General features: G+C 38.6%; 2 protein-coding genes and 1 long non-coding RNA gene across 4 annotated transcripts; 2 read left to right on the top strand and 1 right to left on the bottom strand.

Moving 5' to 3' along the window:
* Nucleotides 1-875: 875 nt before the first annotated feature.
* Nucleotides 876-2,203, top strand: LOC145208401 (uncharacterized). Its single transcript, XM_080078908.1, has 5 exons — nucleotides 876-1,011; nucleotides 1,369-1,477; nucleotides 1,539-1,655; nucleotides 1,809-1,848; nucleotides 2,096-2,203. Exons 1-5 carry the CDS (start codon nucleotides 966-968, stop codon nucleotides 2,105-2,107), a joined length of 324 nt encoding a protein of 107 aa, XP_079935034.1. The 5' UTR covers nucleotides 876-965; the 3' UTR covers nucleotides 2,108-2,203.
* A 37-nt stretch (nucleotides 2,204-2,240) lies between these two features.
* Nucleotides 2,241-5,051, bottom strand: LOC145208399 (beta-taxilin-like). Its single transcript, XM_080078907.1, has 10 exons — nucleotides 4,769-5,051; nucleotides 4,515-4,652; nucleotides 4,304-4,449; nucleotides 4,126-4,242; nucleotides 4,004-4,069; nucleotides 3,816-3,944; nucleotides 3,508-3,702; nucleotides 3,260-3,448; nucleotides 3,021-3,195; nucleotides 2,241-2,949 (listed from the first exon to the last, which is right to left on the bottom strand). Exons 1-10 carry the CDS (start codon nucleotides 4,935-4,937, stop codon nucleotides 2,474-2,476), a joined length of 1,800 nt encoding a protein of 599 aa, XP_079935033.1. The 5' UTR covers nucleotides 4,938-5,051; the 3' UTR covers nucleotides 2,241-2,473.
* Nucleotides 5,052-15,261: 10,210 nt separating this feature from the next.
* LOC145208398 (uncharacterized) lies at nucleotides 15,262-16,360 on the top strand. Of its 2 annotated transcripts, XR_013854693.1 has the most exons (3): nucleotides 15,266-15,689; nucleotides 15,804-15,930; nucleotides 16,197-16,360. It is a non-coding gene; the product is annotated as an uncharacterized LOC145208398 (long non-coding RNA). The 2 variants fall into 2 exon arrangements; XR_013854692.1 differs by having other exon boundaries at nucleotides 15,262-15,689; nucleotides 15,804-16,360.
* The last annotated feature ends 3,419 nt before the right edge of the window (nucleotides 16,361-19,779 follow it).

The raw sequence follows: 19,779 nt of genomic DNA, 5'->3' as shown, positions 1-19,779 counted from the left end.
AATTGAACATATAAATCAATATAAACATTAAATCTTGTGCCTGAAAAGGGGTGTTTGTAAAGCTTTACTGTTTTGTACATATATTGCATTAAGGTGAAGAATTTATCTGTGAAGGGATTAAACACCTAGGGCAGGGGTTTCCAACTTGAAAACACCGCCGTCCCAATTTTGGTTTTGAAATATCCTCGCGTGCCAACATTTGGTACTTTTTCCAAACCATGTCTTAAACGTCTTAACGGTATGGGCTGAATCCGAAAATTTTGTCAATATGTAAAACCCTTGTAATTAATTAGAAAAAAAATATGTCATCCAATACGAGTTAACTTGTTTATGATTCTTCAGAAACCTTTCATTCCGTTTATGCGACACAAGAAACGACCAAGTTAATTATTGGGTTTGTGTAACCTTGATACTGATATCTTCACTAAATTTAGAACAAAGGCAAGAAGAATCAATAGACAAAAAAATAATTGCCCGACAAATCCTACTGTTTACGCTTGAATGTGCAAAAGCTTGCGTGCCATTTTTAAATACTCTGCGTGCCACTTTTGGCATGTGTGCCAAGTGTTGGACACCCCTGACCTAGGGTTTTAGATGTTACTCTCTTTTAATTTTGCATTCTGAAATTGAGACAAATTTAGACTAGACTTGTCATTTGGGTGCTGTTCACGTTAAGAAATCGGACAAATATTTTTTCAATATACTGTTTGTCGAAACACGAAAAGCAAGGGTCACAATTTTGCTTTCAAATAATACTCTGTCACCCTTTATAACATCGATCGTTTTGCAGCTATTTCCGGCTTGGTGAATATTTTAGCGCAATTATGCTGCTCGATGTGTTTCACCTCACAATATAACTTTAACTCAATTAAACCGTTTGCAGAAACACGAACAGCAAAGGTGACAGAAGAAACAGGAAATTTAAAGAAGCTGAAAGATTGTTTAGTAAATCATCAATTACTTCAATGTCTGCTGTCAGTGGGTTAATGGATTCAATCCGAAAATCAACAGGTGAGCTGCTTACCGTGATTCTTGTTTTGTACGAACTGTTAGGACATTACCGAGCATCGCAGTTTTTGGTGCTCGGCTGAGCAGTTGCACAAACTGACTCAAGCAATAAATTTGCATATTCAAACCCTGCTAACATAAAACATGTACTTCTTGGGCCTGTACGCCTTAGAAGGGACCTTGGAAAGCTACAAAACTAGCAGAGATTTGAGAATGTTTGTAACGTCACAACGCACAGAGCATGCTCGGCTGAGCATTAAGCATTAATGTGAGAAGCTTGGTGTTTGTCGAAACAGAACATTTGCAATTTCGGCCCATACCTACAAACTGTAAACTAATTTATGTTTTTTTTCCCACAAGGCCAAGATGATAATGACGAAAAAAATGAGAATAATTCAGACTCGTTAAGAGACAAAAAAGTGGATGAAAATGACGGGGATAGCAGCAATGGAACCGAGGGTTCTTCAAGGTATAATGAACATTTGGAGATAACCCATAATGTCCTGCTAACAATAAGTGACTGTTAACAGTCGGTCTGAGACACCTAAACCACCACACACCCCAATCAGTCGGAAAAACAGTGGAAACATTTCAACTCCTGCCAGCTCCTCAAAAGACAAGAAAAGGAAAAACAAACCATATCCAGGGTATGGACTTGATTTTTATGTGCCTTACTCTTGACTTTTGTGAGAAACATTTTCTAGGTAGAAACTATTCATGGTTTGAAATTATTCAGCCAAGCATAGTTTTTTTTTATGTGTTCAAAATTGGTTAAAACAATGCTTTTTGTGTTTTTTTAGAAGTAAGAATCCAAGCAAGAATGGAAAGAAATTTAGATCAGTAAGTATCAAGAATCATTTTCTTGCTTAAAACTGAGGATACCATTACATCGGCGAAATCGATATGATTTACATTGCAAAACCAAAAACACAGATTGATTTAAGTGTAATGAAATGTTCAGTTTACTATGGTTATCCATAACTGGAATTGTTTGTATTGAGTTGGTTCATGACGATTTCTGCACAGTTTTGTATCAAAAATCCTTCTACGAAGCATAATACCTGTTTAAATCATGAATGTTTTGCAGAGTGGAACGTGACCGACTGCTTTTATCGACTGTTTGGTATTTGTTGATTTTTATCCAAGCGTGGGAGTATATGGCGATGCTGCTGCAAAAATAAATTGTCTAAACTCATACGCTTAATTTTGCTGTAAGTAGTGAAGGCTTCAAATGAAAGGGTTGTATTATTTTATTAAACTCTCCCAGGACTGAGGGATTGAACAGAAAGGCAATGAAACAAACCAAACTAACTATGATTGACCATGCAGCATGCTTTCATGACATCATGCTTTCCATTACAAAACATTTCAAATGTGAAAAAGTACAGGGTTACATCATGAAAAGAACAAGTTCAAAAATTTTGATTTCCTTTAATGTTCACAGGCAAAGTTAAATTGTTGAAAGTTAATTTTCTGCATCAGGCTCAGGAGTGTCTTGAGCTACACACTTTTCCTCTCCATCTTGACATGAAACTTCTTCTTTCATTGATTTCCCATCTGTGCTCTGCATGCTTTCCTGGGGTGTTAGCTCTTCCTCAGTCATGGCTTCGTTGTTTGGTTTCATATCCTTGTCACAGCTTGCAATATTTGAGGATTGATCACTGGCTTGTTCAGGGGGTGACTGATCCCTGTTTGTTGAATCAGATTCACTTTTATCTGCATCTTCTGTTTCTGTTTGATCGACTTCTTTAGATGAAGGAGTTTCAGAGTTTTCCTCACACACCGGCTTATCTGTGCTCTGGACTGAGTCTGTTTTTGCTTTCTCATTGTCTTGTGTTTGTGCGCCATCTGGGGTTGGGGGTTCTGTCACATTTTCCTGTTTGTGCTGATTTTCTTCGAGGGTCGGCGATTCTACATTAGGGTTGGGGTCTTCAACTTTTTCTGTAAAAAAATATAATAACAGCCTTATGAAGCTTTATATATATTTTTTTTACTTCACACTTTTTTCCCACCTTGTGTGTCGAGTTTCTTAGCTGCTTTTTTGTTTTCTTTTTTCTTTGTTGCCTTCGCAGTCGTTGGGGCTTCTCCACCCAGCTCACGGACTTTCTGGGTCAACATGTTTCTCTCGGTCTGTAGAGCTCGACTGAGTCGCTCAAGTCTCGCTTGTTTCGCTTCCAGTTGCTGCGTCTGGGTGTAATAATGTCACCAGGTTAGATCACATGAACCACTCCACACCAGGGGAAGCACTCACGTAGTCAACGGTCTCTGCGAGGGCTTTCGTGGCGTCCTCCCACTTTTTCTGGATCTTCATTCTCTCTTTTTCCGCTTGTTTCAACTTTTTTCCCATTTTATCCATCTCAGTACGGTAGGAGGTAAAAATCTCGTTGCTTTTTTCCAACGTGGATTGAAAGTCCTCAAACTTGTCTGAGTAATAATTGAGCTGAAAAACAAATTAGGTTATTATTTTTTAAACATTACAATGTGGTTGCTATTATTTACCTGAGCTCTAAGTTCCTTTTCTTGTTTGAGTTTATTTTCGTAAAGTTGATTTCTCTCTAAAAGTTGCTCGAGAAGTTTTTTCTTCTCGGCCTGATCTTGTTCTTTCTGTTCCGCTTGAACGAGGATGGTTCGTTCAAGTTCTTTCGACAACAGTTTATCCTGCATCTCGTATTGCTTCAACAGCTTTTGCATTGCCTAAAATAATTGTTGGTTATAAATGTAGGTTCTACAGAACCATCTCATAAAATTTTGTGAGATCAGTGAATCAGTTAGCATTACTGGTTACTGTCAATGGACATAACACCAACCTCCTCACGATTTTTATGGTAAGCAACAATCTCATTCAATTTTCCTCCCATCTTTTCATTCTCGGATTGAATTTGTTTGCTTCCTTCCACAGCGTTTCTCATTTGACTCTCAATTCGATTCACCGTCGTCTAAACATTTACTGGGTGAGAAACATGGCTCGGCATAAAAACACAAACTAAGCACAAACTTGGAAGTTTGCAGCCATTTCTTGTCGCAGAGTGACCTCCTCCATTGATTTGCGAGATTGTTCTTCCTGTTTATGAACAAATAGTTGTAGAAAGATTTATGATTTACAACGAGCAACATTACCTGGAGAGCTTTGTTCCTCTTCTGCAATTCTCTGGCCAGGTTTTCAAGTTTTCCTTTAGCAAGGACGGCCTTGTTGCTTTCAGCTTGAAGTTGTTCCTTTTCTTTAACAGATTGTGACTAAATACCGAAAACAAGAATAAAATCTAGTACAGCAAAACCATAATCTTCAGTTTCAAACCTGTTTTCGTTGACTTATTTTCAGTTGCTTTTGCATAATTTTTTGTTGTTCCAGCAAATCCGCGTACTTCTTGCATAGCGCAGCAATTTTTTCTTCTGGGCTTTGCAAACTATTTAAAGCTTGCATCATTAAACTAATGTCCTTTCCTGAGTAATGTAAGAAGGGAGTTTAAAACAGTGCATCCAAAGTATGAATTTAACAGATGCTTCACCTAGCTTTACTTTAGGCTTCTGCTTTAATCCATTTTCTCCAATGAAGTCATCTGGGATGGGGGAAGGACTTCCAGATGATGATTCATCTCTTGGCGTGCTAGAAGCTGAACTCGAATAACTTTCAATGCTGCTGCCAACTAAAATTAAACATGTATACAACAGTTGACTTAAAAAAATATCTGCTTCCCTTTACATTTAAATAATTATATTTTACTGAACTTTTGTACGAAATAAGCACTGAAAGCAAACCAACCAGCAATAGGTGGTACGTCTTCACGAGGTGTTATAGGGGAACTTTCAGTTGAAGTTGGTGGCTTCGTATTCGTACTTTCGGGTGTTTTCGGACGTTCCAAATTTGGTCCATCTACTTCTGTGCTTTGCGCACAAGCATCAGTGTTGTTTGCAAACGTTGGCTCACCCATTGCGCATCAAAACAAATCCTAACTGTTCGAATGTAAAAGTTGATACTGAACAAATATTGTGCTATCTGCCTGACAACAGAAAAAAACGTTTCTGTTTCAAAGTTTCAACGGACTTTTCCCAAACCGCAACTTCGCACGTTGTATCCAATCACTGGAGCGAATATTCACGTATTAAATGTTTTTGTTGTGGGAAACAAACGTGTTGAACATATTTGGGTCAACAACAATTATTCAGAACGACTTTATTTCGTTTGTGTAGGTTTGAATTAAGTTTTATTTGTTTTTGTTTGTGACAAGATAATAATGTTGGCTAATGTATACAAGTCGTCGCAATACATTAATTTCTACACAGCAATTTCATTTGTTCATTTTGTCCGCATGTTGGTTATAAAAATCATGCTTGTTCAACGAGAAAGTTTTGACATGTTTACTGTTAAGCAACATAGCATCATCACATTTAGCAAGTGGGCGAAAAGAAGTTGGTTGACAATTGACATGTTGTGAAACATGCGTGTCGGTGTGCAATGTAACGTTGGGGTCTGGTGTACTTTCTTGACCAAACGCAATAACTTCCGAACCCTATGACGTAACCTTACGATATTGATATATAATGAACTACGTCATAACCCGGATACGTCACACACATAATGACGTCACTATGACGTCATCATAAAATTTTACAGGCCTTCTAAAAAACACCGTTTTGTGAAATACTCATCGTAGCGAGCCCAAACTTTATACATGACGTCATCACACCTTCTGATGACGTCATGCAAAAAATGACGTCAATCGCTCATCATTAACACAACTTTTTTACATCTTAAACTAAGTTAACCCTGTGACGCGACCAACGCAATCACAACAGTCGCGTCTCTGCCGTAAAACAGGAGTTAGGTACACTCCCGAAATAATATTCAAAATGGCGATGATGAATGATTGCATCCAAAGCAAGAAACCGTGCATGGAAATGCGTGTTCATATGGTTCCACCCGCGCGTGATCATACTGACCCAATTACAAGTCACCAACAGCGGTAAATCAAATGAACAATAATATGTGGAGATGTGAATTGCGATGCCCAAAAAGAATATTGCAAAACATTGGATCAGGTTCGATGGAAAAGGCAATTCTTTACAAAGCGACAATCCCGATATCGATGGAAAGGCCCACCCCTCCTCTCGACCTTGCACCCCCTCACTTTGCCCTCCCAAGTACGTGCGCCACCCAGCGATTGTATAAACAAAGGAGGTTTTCGTCTTATTGTGACGTCACAACGGATTATGGGACCGCGTTCGATGGAAAGAGTAATACTTCTTGATAGTTCGTACAAAATTTCGAATTGATACCTCAAAAGGTGTGTCGTTAAGAGCTGCCCCAAGGGGGGCACCTCGAAGTGACGCAATCGCAGACTTTAACAACGTAAAAGGCCTATGCTTGCACCAAGTGTACTTTCTTGACCAGAATTCGCGACCTTGCAAAGAGCCTGGAGCGACAATCGGGGTATCGTTGAAAAGGTTGATCCGCATTCTCGGTCTTGTACTTTCACCACATGGTTGTTTTTGATGTCTTCTGGTTTTGTTTTCAATACAAAAATATTGCCGTAGCTAGTTTTTCCCACTGTGAAATCTTTAACTCAATAAGGTAATTATCGACCAGATGCGCGACGCCCGTTTTAGATACATTGTAACAAGAGTTTAAATCTTAGTTACGTTTTATTGATGAAACATGACCAGTTACGCCAATTGTCATTATTTTTGTTCTTTTATCTACCGTGATGCCGTATGCAGAGGCTCAGTAATTAACATTTTTGTCCAAAAATTAAGCAAATACGCTTGCGGTCCCCTTTGTGTAATTACGCTGCACACTGCTGTGCTTTTGCTGATGTTCGTGATTAGGCTAGTTGAAGGTGTAGTTCTTTGTGTTAGGAGAGTTTACAGTTTACATTTTGCGAAAAGTTTATTGTAAAAATTAAAAGCGATCGCTGCTTTGATATGTTGTGTTTATCCACAAACTACAAGTAAAGCAAGACAATTTTGTTTACATTTAGTTGTGGACGTTCAACAGGTGAAAAAGATGAAAAATGTTGACACTTATGTGAAGATAAAAACAGGTATATGTTATTTTTCAACGGAGAAAAGCGGAAAAATATAGTATTAATCAGAACACCTTGGTGCTTTATAGAGCGTTAATTATAATTAAAACGTAGCGTGCGTCACGAAACTGCACGACAAGGGAAATCTAAATTAGTCAATTATAAATTTGTTTTGAAGCTTGTAGCAAACGCGAGTCGGTCGTTAACGTTAGGCCTGTGGGCGTACTGTCGATTTAAGAAACAGTTTCGGATAACAAAATCATCGGACCAAAGTAAGCTTATGTCGTTAGTTTGTTGTTGTATTCGCCGGTAGAAAAATGGTTCCGAAATTCCCTCAAAAGCTACATCTTTTACAAAGTAAAATAATGACGTTCTTTAAACATCAGCTGAAAACAGATTCCGGCAACAACTACTGAGACCTATTTAAAACGATGGATATAGTCTATCTGTAAAAATGTTGGCGCGTAGGGCTTATGGGGAAGTGGGAAAGGTAAATTCATTGAAACTGCCTTGTTTGGTAGTGTTTGCAGCTTTAACTGAGTTTTTTGGCTGTTGGTGCAAATAAGTAACGTCTGATAGGACATGAAAACGCAGTCAATGTAGGTTTTGTCGCTCAAAAAAACAAGGAAGCATCTTATTTTTATAAATGCACAACGCACATTACTAATTTTAACTGGAAGAAGCAGACGGGCTGTAAAAAAATTAATCAAAAGATCTTGATTGTTGCCAAAATAACACAAAAAATGCTGAAACAGACAAGCGGAAACAAATACTGTTTGCTACAGAGTATCACGTGTAAGCAGGGTTACCATACTGTCCTCATTTCGCAGATTTGGCCTTATTTCGAAGGGTAATGTCTTGGAAAAAACAAAAATTTTGTCCTTACTTGTAAGACCTTGTGACCCTATTTTGTCTTGTTTTGACAATTTGTGGATAATGTCAAAACCCTCCTACAAGTAAAAGTAAACCAAGATTGTTATGACAAAAATATGCCGTGTAGTATATCATGGCTCGTATAAATGCAAAGATTTGTTTAAAAACCTATATTTCGTTTCGCCAAAAAAGCCATAGTGTGTTTTGTTACTTTTTAAGCCATATTGCGGTTATATTTTATTCTGGGGTCCATGTCGATTGGAACCTTGCGTATAAGCAGGGTTGCCATACCGTCCTTATTTCTAAGATTTGTCCTTATTTTTAAGGGCAATGTCTCAGAAAAATGTATTGTCCTTATTTCTAAGAAATGTCCTTATTTTTGACTGTAGTCCTTCTTTTGTCTTATTTTCAACAATTATGAGTCAAATCCCTGCTACAGGTGAAAGTAAACCTAGACCTGAGCTGTTGTGAGATGCACGAAACATTTTCTACGAACAAGGGGTTGGTGGAACAGATTGTTTCTGGCCAAAATATTGCATATGTTATGTCATGGCTCGTATAAATGCAAAGATTTCTTCACAAACGCTTGCTTTGTTTCGTATGAAAATTTGATTTTTGCGGTTGTCCTTATTTTTGGTTTCAAGTCGATGGCAACCCTGCGTATAAGTCAATAAATTTAAACGAAAAAGAATGAAAACACAAAAAACAAAATCTATTTTTTGAAAGAAGATTTTGTACGAACTATCAAGAAGTATTACTCTTTCCATCGAGCGCGGTCCCATAATTTTACCATAATCCGTTGTGACGTCACAATGCGACGAAAATCACCTTTGTTTAAACAATCGCTGGGTGGCTCACGTCCTTGGGAGGGCAAAGTGAGGGGGTGCAAGGTCGAGAGGAGGGATAGACCTTTCCAACGGTACCCGGATTGTCGCTCTGCGCGTTCTACTTTTTGCGTAGTGGGCTCGCGAATTCTGGTCAAGAAAGTACACTTGGTGCAAGCATAGGCCTTTTACGTTGTTGAAGTCCGCGATTGCGTCACTTCGAGGTGCCCCCCTTGGGGCAGTTTTAACGACACACCTTTTGAGGTATCAATTCGAAATTTTGTACGAACTATCAAGAAGTATTACTCTTTCCATCGAGCGCGGTCCCATAATTTTACCATAATCCGTTGTGACGTCACAATGCGACGAAAATCACCTTTGTTTAAACAATCGCTGGGTGGCTCACGTCCTTGGGAGGGCAAAGTGAGGGGGTGCAAGGTCGAGAGGAGGGATAGACCTTTCCAACGGTACCCGGATTGTCGCTCTGCGCGTTCTACTTTTTGCGTAGTGGGCTCGCGAATTCTGGTCAAGAAAGTACACTTGGTGCAAGCATAGGCCTTTTACGTTGTTGAAGTCCGCGATTGCGTCACTTCGAGGTGCCCCCCTTGGGGCAGTTTTAACGACACACCTTTTGAGGTATCAATTCGAAATTTTGTACGAACTATCAAGAAGTATTACTCTTTCCATCGAGCGCGGTCCCATAATTTTACCATAATCCGTTGTGACGTCACAATGCGACGAAAATCACCTTTGTTTAAACAATCGCTGGGTGGCTCACGTCCTTGGGAGGGCAAAGTGAGGGGGTGCAAGGTCGAGAGGAGGGATAGACCTTTCCAACGGTACCCGGATTGTCGCTCTGCGCGTTCTACTTTTTGCGTAGTGGGCTCGCGAATTCTGGTCAAGAAAGTACACTTGGTGCAAGCATAGGCCTTTTACGTTGTTGAAGTCCGCGATTGCGTCACTTCGAGGTGCCCCCCTTGGGGCAGTTTTAACGACACACCTTTTGAGGTATCAATTCGAAATTTTGTACGAACTATCAAGAAGTATTACTCTTTCCATCGAGCGCGGTCCCATAATTTTACCATAATCCGTTGTGACGTCACAATGCGACGAAAATCACCTTTGTTTAAACAATCGCTGGGTGGCTCACGTCCTTGGGAGGGCAAAGTGAGGGGGTGCAAGGTCGAGAGGAGGGATAGACCTTTCCAACGGTACCCGGATTGTCGCTCTGCGCGTTCTACTTTTTGCGTAGTGGGCTCGCGAATTCTGGTCAAGAAAGTACACTTGGTGCAAGCATAGGCCTTTTACGTTGTTGAAGTCCGCGATTGCGTCACTTCGAGGTGCCCCCCTTGGGGCAGTTTTAACGACACACCTTTTGAGGTATCAATTCGAAATTTTGTACGAACTATCAAGAAGTATTACTCTTTCCATCGAGCGCGGTCCCATAATTTTACCATAATCCGTTGTGACGTCACAATGCGACGAAAATCACCTTTGTTTAAACAATCGCTGGGTGGCTCACGTCCTTGGGAGGGCAAAGTGAGGGGGTGCAAGGTCGAGAGGAGGGATAGACCTTTCCAACGGTACCCGGATTGTCGCTCTGCGCGCTCTACCTTTTGCCCAGTAGGCTCATATACTGCGGTGTTGGATTCAGTGTATACCTCTTTCGTACTTTGCTCGTATGGGATATAAGAGATAAAAGGAACCCAATATCGTCATAATTCGCGGATTCATGGAAATCATATACCTAATTGCAAAATGAAGCGTTTTTGATGATTTATTTTGTATTAATAATATTTGTCAATGTCAGAAGAAGAAGAAAGGGCGAGAAAACTGCTTTTGTTGTGACGCTTTTGGGCAAAAGGATGCTGTTTTGTCGTAAAATTTGTGTTGAATGGTACCTTACTCCTATTTTACGGCATAGACGCGACTGTTGTGCTTGCGCTGGTCGCGTCACAGGGTTAACTTAGTTTAAGGTGTAAAAAATTGTGTTAATGATGAGCGATTGACGTCATTTTTTGCATGACGTCATTAGAAGGTGTGATGACGTCATGTATAAAGTTTGGGCTCGCTACGATCAGTATTTCACAAAAAGGTGTTTTTTAGAAGGCCTGTAAAATTTTATGATGACGTCATAGTGACGTCATTATGTGTGTGACGTATCCGGGTTATGACGTAGTTCATTATATATCAATATCGTAAGGTTACGTCATAGGGTTCGGAAGTTATTGCGTTTGGTCAAGAAAGTACACCAGACCCGATAGATGTAGCTCGACCGACTGTATGCGTAACTGTAAAATAAGTTGTGAAGATCACTAAAATTGGGAAATCCCCTATTTTGGCTGTAAAACACATGCCAACAAACAAATGTGCTCTATTCTGATGTAAAAAAGAGATAAAAAGCATGTGAATGCTGTTGTTAAATAAATATAAAGCCTTGGTGCTAAATATAAGCTACTTAGTTTGAAACACAACATCTAGTGTGATTGCCAAATTCCCACTTGACGAATATCTCATCCATTTCAAAATCTGCTTTGTCATTTTCTTGAACTATATATTTTATACATTTTTTACACTTTTAGAACCATTTAAAACAAAGAGTGCACTAATTCGAACATGCTTCTTTGCATTTGATTAGACACGATTAGCTAGTGGCACAGAGGTCGTATCTGCGATTTAGGAACTTATTGAATGTGAAACAAAAACAACTATTTACATGGCTGTGCTTTTACAGAAATCGTCCTGAACCAACGTGCGCTCAATACAGATGATTCAAGTTACGGATAATCATCACTTAGTAACTGAAGCTTTCAGTACACCTAAATCAATCTGTTTTTTTCTTGTTGCAATGTATTGTAAACAAATAATATCGATTTCGCCGATATAATGACATCCTCAGTTCTAAGCAAGAAATAAAATAAAGTTATTTAGGCAATAAAAGATGTAAAAATAATAAAAAAGACTGCTACAAAGACAACACACTACTCGACAGCTAAATCAAACGTTAAAACGGATACAACATAACGACACGAAGAACAAAAAAGCGACGTGGTGGAAAAGGCGATAAGACAAACGCGTGACCGAAAAAAGTGCCTTCCGCAAGCAACCATGCAGAGTTGTTATCTAACCTGTGGTAGGATCATTTTTGCGACGTTTATAGTGGCTTTGATTTTACCATACCACTTATCTTCACATACGTCCAACATGCACATGGCAGGTTGTTCTAAAAATGTGACGCGAAAGCATTGTTCGATGCCTGGTCTTTTGTCTAGAAGCGTCGGGTGAAGTTGGTGATAATGGTGAAGCATTGCCGCCTGTTCTTTTGCACTGGAAAGATCACATGCTTTCCATATGGCTCTGTGCGCGTTCCATCTGGTTGAAAACTTGTTTTTCGTTTGTCCAACATAGTTTTCTTGACAAGTTGAGCATGTTGCAACATAAACTCCATAATTTTTGCACGTTAGGTTTTGCCGAAGTTTGAAAACTCGTTTGTTTGTCTTAAACGTGGTAGTGGGAAACACCATCGATTTATGATTTTTGAAGCAACCACATAAAGCGCAACCTCCGCACGGTTTTGATGTTCCATTTTCTGTGGTAGTTAGCGCCAGGGCGATTTTCCGGTGGGTTGTTAACATGCCACCAAGAGTTAAGGGTCGTTTGTAAACTACTTTGGCATTAGGCTTTAGACCCTGATTTGCTTTAACCAGGTTGGGAAAACCTGTTGCCCAAACCACCGTTTGTGCGGTCTTTATAGAGGGAGTCTGTCTTGGAACACGTTGATCCCATTTCGCAGCGAGGTTGATGACGTCGGTTGTCATCGTGTCAGAAAAATCTGATTTTCGGCACTTTTGGCGTAATCTTACAAGGCTACTGGTGTAGTCTGAAGCACGTTCGTTTAATCTCCTCATTCGAGTAGCTTCAGAAACCACAATTGATTTGAAAACATGTGGCGGGTGGTGCGATAAACCGTTGAGATAAAGCCGGTTTGTAGCGGTTGGCTTTTGATGATCTGTAGTAAAGAAGCCTGGACTTTCGCTACAAGCAACATGAGAAACATCTAAGAATTCTAGTTTTTCACCTACGCAGGTGGTGTTTAAACATCGGAAGGTTAGTGCCAGATTTCTTGAGCCGAAAGATTTTAAAAGATGCGATTTCACACAATTTGTGTTTCTCTCGCCGAAAGATATCCAAATAATATCGTCAATGAAACGTTTAAAAAGGCCAGTTCGTGTCAGCAGCAACCGTTCTTGGTCTTTGACAATAAAATGAACTGCAATATTGGCGATGGACACCGAATGGTTATCACCAGTGACGATACCCTTGTCTTGTGAGTAAAAACTTTGCTGGTACTGTGTTACTACACTTTGTAACGTAAAAGAGATTAGGCTAACCAAAGTTCTGCGGATTGCGGCATTAAAGCTAGACTCATTTTCCAGGGCGTGACATAACGCCTTTTCGACCAGATTGCGGTTAAGATTAGGGTAAAGACTCGTCACGTCTGCCGCCACAAGATACAAAGTCTTGCCTACCTTGCGTTGGTGATTGTTTTTCCATTCCTCAAGCTGTAACAAGTATTCTTTACTGTCTCTGCAGTATTCATTCACCCCAGATTGACAGTACCTGACGCTTATTGGTTTAAGTAGATGTTCCAGAAATGCCGTAACTCTTGATGTGGCAATGTTGCCAGCCGACTGCAATAACCTAACTGGAATGTCCGTAATGTTTGTTGCTTTGATGGTTTCAGGTGCAAGTTTGTGCGTTTTAAACAGTGGATATGCGTACGCAGGGCGCGAACCAGCAAAAAACTTTGCCAACGTACCATGCACGTGGTGGTAATTTCCTTTTTCTTTCTTTATACCAACTGTTCTAAGCAACATTTCGTCATCGATTGCAGCAAAAGCATGCAGAGAAGACATGTAGTTATCGCACTTTTTGCGAATATCATTCAAATGCTTGTCAATGGTATCAAATTTACATGGCGTGTCAAAATTTGGTTCAATTTTTCTTCCTTGCATTACTGCTTGGTGATTTTCATCATGAACGGTTATATATAACTTTTGTTGGATGCTGTGTCAGATATTTGTTCTTCGTCATTCAGCCGAACGTGCTTTTTATCTGAGAAAAACAACAGTTTAATTATGAATTGACTTCTGCTAACATAGATGAAATATAACCGGCTTTAAAAACTAAAACGTTTTTTTTTAGACTGCTAGTTTCACTACGAAAATCATTTATAGACGAAATTCTGGATTTTTTGATACTATTGTTTCTTAATACGTCTTTCTTTTGTTAAATAGTAATCTGTTAGTTACGTTGATAACTGTGCCCAACAGAACGTATATCGACGTATAATCTGTACATGCATACATGATTTGAACCCCAAATAAGGACACCGAATGGTTATCACCAGTGACGATACCCTTGTCTTGTGAGTAAAAACTTTGCTGGTACTGTGTTACTACACTTTGTAACGTAAAAGAGATTAGGCTAACCAAAGTTCTGCGGATTGCGGCATTAAAGCTAGACTCATTTTCCAGGGCGTGACATAACGCCTTTTCGACCAGATTGCGGTTAAGATTAGGGTAAAGACTCGTCACGTCTGCCGCCACAAGATACAAAGTCTTGCCTACCTTGCGTTGGTGATTGTTTTTCCATTCCTCAAGCTGTAACAAGTATTCTTTACTGTCTCTGCAGTATTCATTCACCCCAGATTGACAGTACCTGACGCTTATTGGTTTAAGTAGATGTTCCAGAAATGCCGTAACTCTTGATGTGGCAATGTTGCCAGCCGACTGCAATAACCTAACTGGAATGTCCGTAATGTTTGTTGCTTTGATGGTTTCAGGTGCAAGTTTGTGCGTTTTAAACAGTGGATATGCGTACGCAGGGCGCGAACCAGCAAAAAACTTTGCCAACGTACCATGCACGTGGTGGTAATTTCCTTTTTCTTTCTTTATACCAACTGTTCTAAGCAACATTTCGTCATCGATTGCAGCAAAAGCATGCAGAGAAGACATGTAGTTATCGCACTTTTTGCGAATATCATTCAAATGCTTGTCAATGGTATCAAATTTACATGGCGTGTCAAAATTTGGTTCAATTTTTCTTCCTTGCATTACTGCTTGGTGATTTTCATCATGAACGGTTATATATAACTTTTGTTGGATGCTGTGTCAGATATTTGTTCTTCGTCATTCAGCCGAACGTGCTTTTTATCTGAGAAAAACAACAGTTTAATTATGAATTGACTTCTGCTAACATAGATGAAATATAACCGGCTTTAAAAACTAAAACGTTTTTTTTTAGACTGCTAGTTTCACTACGAAAATCATTTATAGACGAAATTCTGGATTTTTTGATACTATTGTTTCTTAATACGTCTTTCTTTTGTTAAATAGTAATCTGTTAGTTACGTTGATAACTGTGCCCAACAGAACGTATATCGACGTATAATCTGTACATGCATACATGATTTGAACCCCAAATAAGTTAAAATGTTGGAGTGTAGAAATAATTTGTGTATAAAATTAAAATGTAGGGGAGAGTGGGGTAAGTTGTTACAGGGGCGGGTTGTTACAACGCGAATAACTTCGGCAATGTTTTCATGAAACCGCTGGAATTACGCATGTCGATTGGTACATCCGGGACGGCCAGCGCGACAAAATTTGGTTAAATTTGTGCGGGTATTCGCTGACTTCTCAAATTTTGCTATTTTGAGGTGTCTAAAGTAAATTTTTGGACTTAAGCTAAATCGACTCTCCTAAAGCACACAATTTAAAAAATTCTATCATGCAAGTTTTTTTGTCAAGTGATAGTGATATGTTAGTAACTTGTAAAAGAATAAAGTTGCAAACTTTAGTTAATTTTAAGTTCAGATTGGTTTAAGTTGCACCATGCTGGTGGGGTGAGTTGTTACAAGGTGTCCCACATCTGGAACAATGATTAACATATGGGCCTGAGAAAGGTAATACTTAACTTTTGTAAATAAATAATGTGCTTAAAATGTTGTTTGGTGACAATATGTTGTTATTGCAAGCTCTTTACTTTCTAAAAAGTTAATTATGTGTGTAAAATCCAGGTTTTGGACCAAGTTTGAAAACTTACTACTATATCGAGGACAAGAAACTGTAAGGAATATAGGATGTCATTCATTCCATGGTTAAAGTTATGTCAAAAGTTGAAGTTTGTGAATTCATTGACATAAAGTACTTTAAAAATGAATTTGATTGTAAACTGTGTTGTGTTCGTTCTATAAACCCTTTGATCTGTTTTGTTATTTTAATAAACAACATGATTTGTGACATACAATGATACTTGATATTACAATACTCACACTGTACATGCAAGCTTGTGATGTGACTTCTATTTTATGAAATAAACTTAAATGTTGGTGCAAAACAAAATACTTGATATTGCTACCATTCCAAAAAGTTTACTTTTGGACTCTAAACAACTGTTTTGTTCACTTTAGAAACAAAGATGTCACCAATTTAGCAAATTTGGATTGGAATTTCTGAATCGTGATGAACAAAATTGTATAAATTGATTATAACTCAAAATAAATAGTTAAGATGAGTAAAAGTGGTTTTATTATATTTATGTTACAAAACACACAATAAAAGAAATAAAAATTGTCACATTTGTGGATGTGGAAACCTCCCTAAAGTACTGTAACAACTCACCCCCACCATGGGGTGAGTTGTTACAACAGAGCATCAACCAGAAAACATGAAATATTTTTTTTTACAAGTACCAATTTATTTTGTTGGTAACATGTTTACTAGACTTGGGGGCATATCAAACTCCATACAAAAAATCAGGATGATCTGAATAATAATTCAACCCCAAAATTGCAGCGAAACAAATTTTGTAACAACCCACCCCACTCTCCCCTACGCCGCCCTCGATTGTAAGCCGCCCTCAATTGTAAGCCGCCCTCGATTATAAGCCGCACAAACGGCAGGTAAAAAAACAAACAATATAAGCCGCGGCTTACAATCGAGTAAATACGGAATATAGAATGAATATTATCTAAATCTAACACTGTACTTAGGTTTTGTATTTTTACCGCGCACTTCTCCAGTCCGTCCAACCCATTTTCACAAATGTGTTTCTGGAATGTTAAAGGTCTTTTATTTTAGGCACACTTCATTGATGCTTTGATGTGCCACGTTCTAACTAAACCAGTGGTTCTTATCCGGTGGGAAATTTCCCACTAGTGGGAAATTTCATGTTTTCGGAGGGAAATTATGTAAGCTTGAAAAGAGCAAACTCGCGCTCGAGGGTCGAATCCGGCTTTGAATTAACCATTGAAAGTTACTTTACTAAAAATTTTCTGCAACAACATGTATGATTAATTTTACTAAGGTTTACAAGACACATACAAATCCAATGGACGGGTGTTACATCACAGACAAGACTAAAACCATCAATGACTTTGCTATTGTGCGCGAATAAAAGCCTTTCCTTTGTTGATTGTGATGCAATAAATTAATAATGCAAGCAGAGCACACTCTTCAGTATTCCAAATAATTTAATCTCTCACAGAAGCACTATTTAAACTCAAAAAGATTGCAGTATACCTTTGGAGTTCCAGACCAAATCGCTCCACAAAATTATTTTATTTAAAAAATATTTTTTTGTTAACGTAGGGCACAAAACATGATTTAAAAAAAGGGGGGAAATTCGAAGTTGGTGATTGACGTTAGTGGGAAACCACACCAAAAAGGTTAAGAACCACTGAACTAAACCAATGTAAACAGTTAATTACAACTTCATGACAGTTAACTGGTGTGTTTCGTTTTTTCAGACCAAGTAAGTGTTTGTTGACAATGCCCACTTTGCGGGCCTACAATGTGTTGTAAAAAATATATTACCATTTTGTTGTCTGCATATTCCGCAGCACAAAACTGACTTACATTTGTAAAACTAACCAGTGATTTTCAACCGAGGCTCCCATGGTCGAATGCAACTCCCAACTACCTATTTTGCGGCTCACCAGGCCTCAGAAAATCACTAAAGATTATTATTACCATAAAAGCTGCCAAGTTTCCAAATTTGCTATTTTTAAAAGTTTTTAATACTGCATATTTCAACATTATTCAACCCATTCAATTTATTACCGATAATAATTACGTACAAATAATTTTTGGTGGTATTGTGTGTTATCAATCAGAATAAGTGAGCTTTTTGCAGCTATTCAAAGTTATGTTGTTAGCTGTTATCCTGCATTTTCATAATTCGTTTTTTGCGGCCCCTTCCTTTGAAAATATTTCCTTTTGTCCCCGACAATAAAAGAGGTTCAGAATAACTAAACTGAACTATGGCAGTGTGTAGCCAATAGCCGTAAACTACAGAAAAAGAACTGGTGATTTGCTTAACGTTACTTTTATTTAGAAAAAAATGTTTATGTCAGTATATGGGTCAAACTCTACAGACCATAGGGCAAAGCTATAAAGCTAAACCTACGTATAATGAAGATCAACATATTTTTACTAGCAATCGCATGTTTGCTGCTATCCAGCTCGGGAAAATATGTATGTGCAGCATGGTATTTACTAATTTGACAGTTCCGAATACCTCGAATATACGGTCTGGTTGTAATTCCGCTTGTGGGGGACATAAAGCTATAACGTGTGGAGGAACATATAAAATTGACGATTTGGGCAGGAACGTGGCCGAACGGTCCGGCGCGGCTGATCCTTTTACAGACATGAAAATCCCTGATCGAGATTCGTACCCGTGTCCTGGGTTTCGAAATACTGCAATACAAATGGTGCGATAATTTTAACGTATTGGCATTATATGTAAATGTGCTACCGTTCAAAATATGTCCTGATATGCATGTCCGATCTGCGTCAGACCAACTAGAGGTATTATAAATATTTTGATTTTTCTCAAGTTGTAAGGGGGCATATATTTAACCCTGGCCTTTTCATGGTTGGTAATTAGACATTGTTGGGTTAGTGGTAGCAAAGCGAGCCTTCAAGCTGCAATCATCAAATAACTACAATCCCTGTAAGCCAGCACAATAAAACCGTGATAAATGAGGCGCAATATTTATCAACATGTGTTGTAATCGTTTGTTCAACACAACTGTTTCGGTGCCGAATCTTGAATTCCAAACGCCTTTTAAAAGTTTGATGTTGTTGTTCTAAACCTAACGATAGGAACAACTGGTTTAACATACATTTCCAGTGTTTAGTTTATTAACGTCCTATGACCTTTGTCATCGAATTGCCATTTATTCTGTTTCCGTCTAATGCGGGGCTGCACAACTTGCGGCCGTGAAAATGTTTATCAAACTATGTATAATGGCGGCCGTGACGTATATAAAACTCGTTTGCTAAATATTTTGATTTTTCAACTTCTCTAAATAGATTTTGTGGGACTGGAATGAGCATTACCAGCCTAGTAGACATATGCTTTAGTTTTTTGTACGCCGTTGTATGCAAACAATGCGATGAAACAGGCGTCACTGCGTCACAATATAGATTATGACGTCATAAACAGTTAAGACTGATCTTCACACTGTGCAGCTCAATCTGTGCATCAAGTTAGAAATTGATCTGGGCTTTTTAAGCCCTATTACAGGGTATATATATGATTTAAACTTATCTCTTTAAATCAGAAATTTTGGAATAAAAACAAGCAGGTAAATTGGCGGCCGTTGAAATAAGGATCTGCGATGTGGCCGTCGTAGCGAAAAGGTTGTGCACCCCTGGTCTAATGATATTAAAACTAAATGCCAAAACGTTAATTTATCTCCGAAACTGTTTGACATATTTGTTTAAAGTATATAAGACTGCATTGTAAACCTTATTCCAAATCGTTTGCCGACTCTAGCTGTTGCTATTAATTCAGGGCCCCGAAAATGTCACAGATATACAATAGACAATGCGATGAATAGTTCCTGTCGTTAAATGCCGTCTATTGTTTCGTTGATAAACGCTTGTGTTTGCGTTGACGGTTCGACCTGTTGTGCAACGTAATGTTGCTGTCTTGACAAAGACTTTAATTCGAAAAGAAAACCGGTGATATTTCTATGCAAGCTG

Source organism: Phallusia mammillata, unplaced genomic scaffold, assembly GCF_965637545.1.
Source record: "Phallusia mammillata unplaced genomic scaffold, kaPhaMamm4.hap1.1 HAP1_SCAFFOLD_242, whole genome shotgun sequence".
In the NCBI taxonomy this organism is placed as follows: Eukaryota; Metazoa; Chordata; class Ascidiacea; order Phlebobranchia; family Ascidiidae; genus Phallusia; species Phallusia mammillata.
The sequence above is the reverse complement of the archived record's forward strand: the minus strand, read 5'-3'. Positions and strand labels throughout refer to the sequence as shown.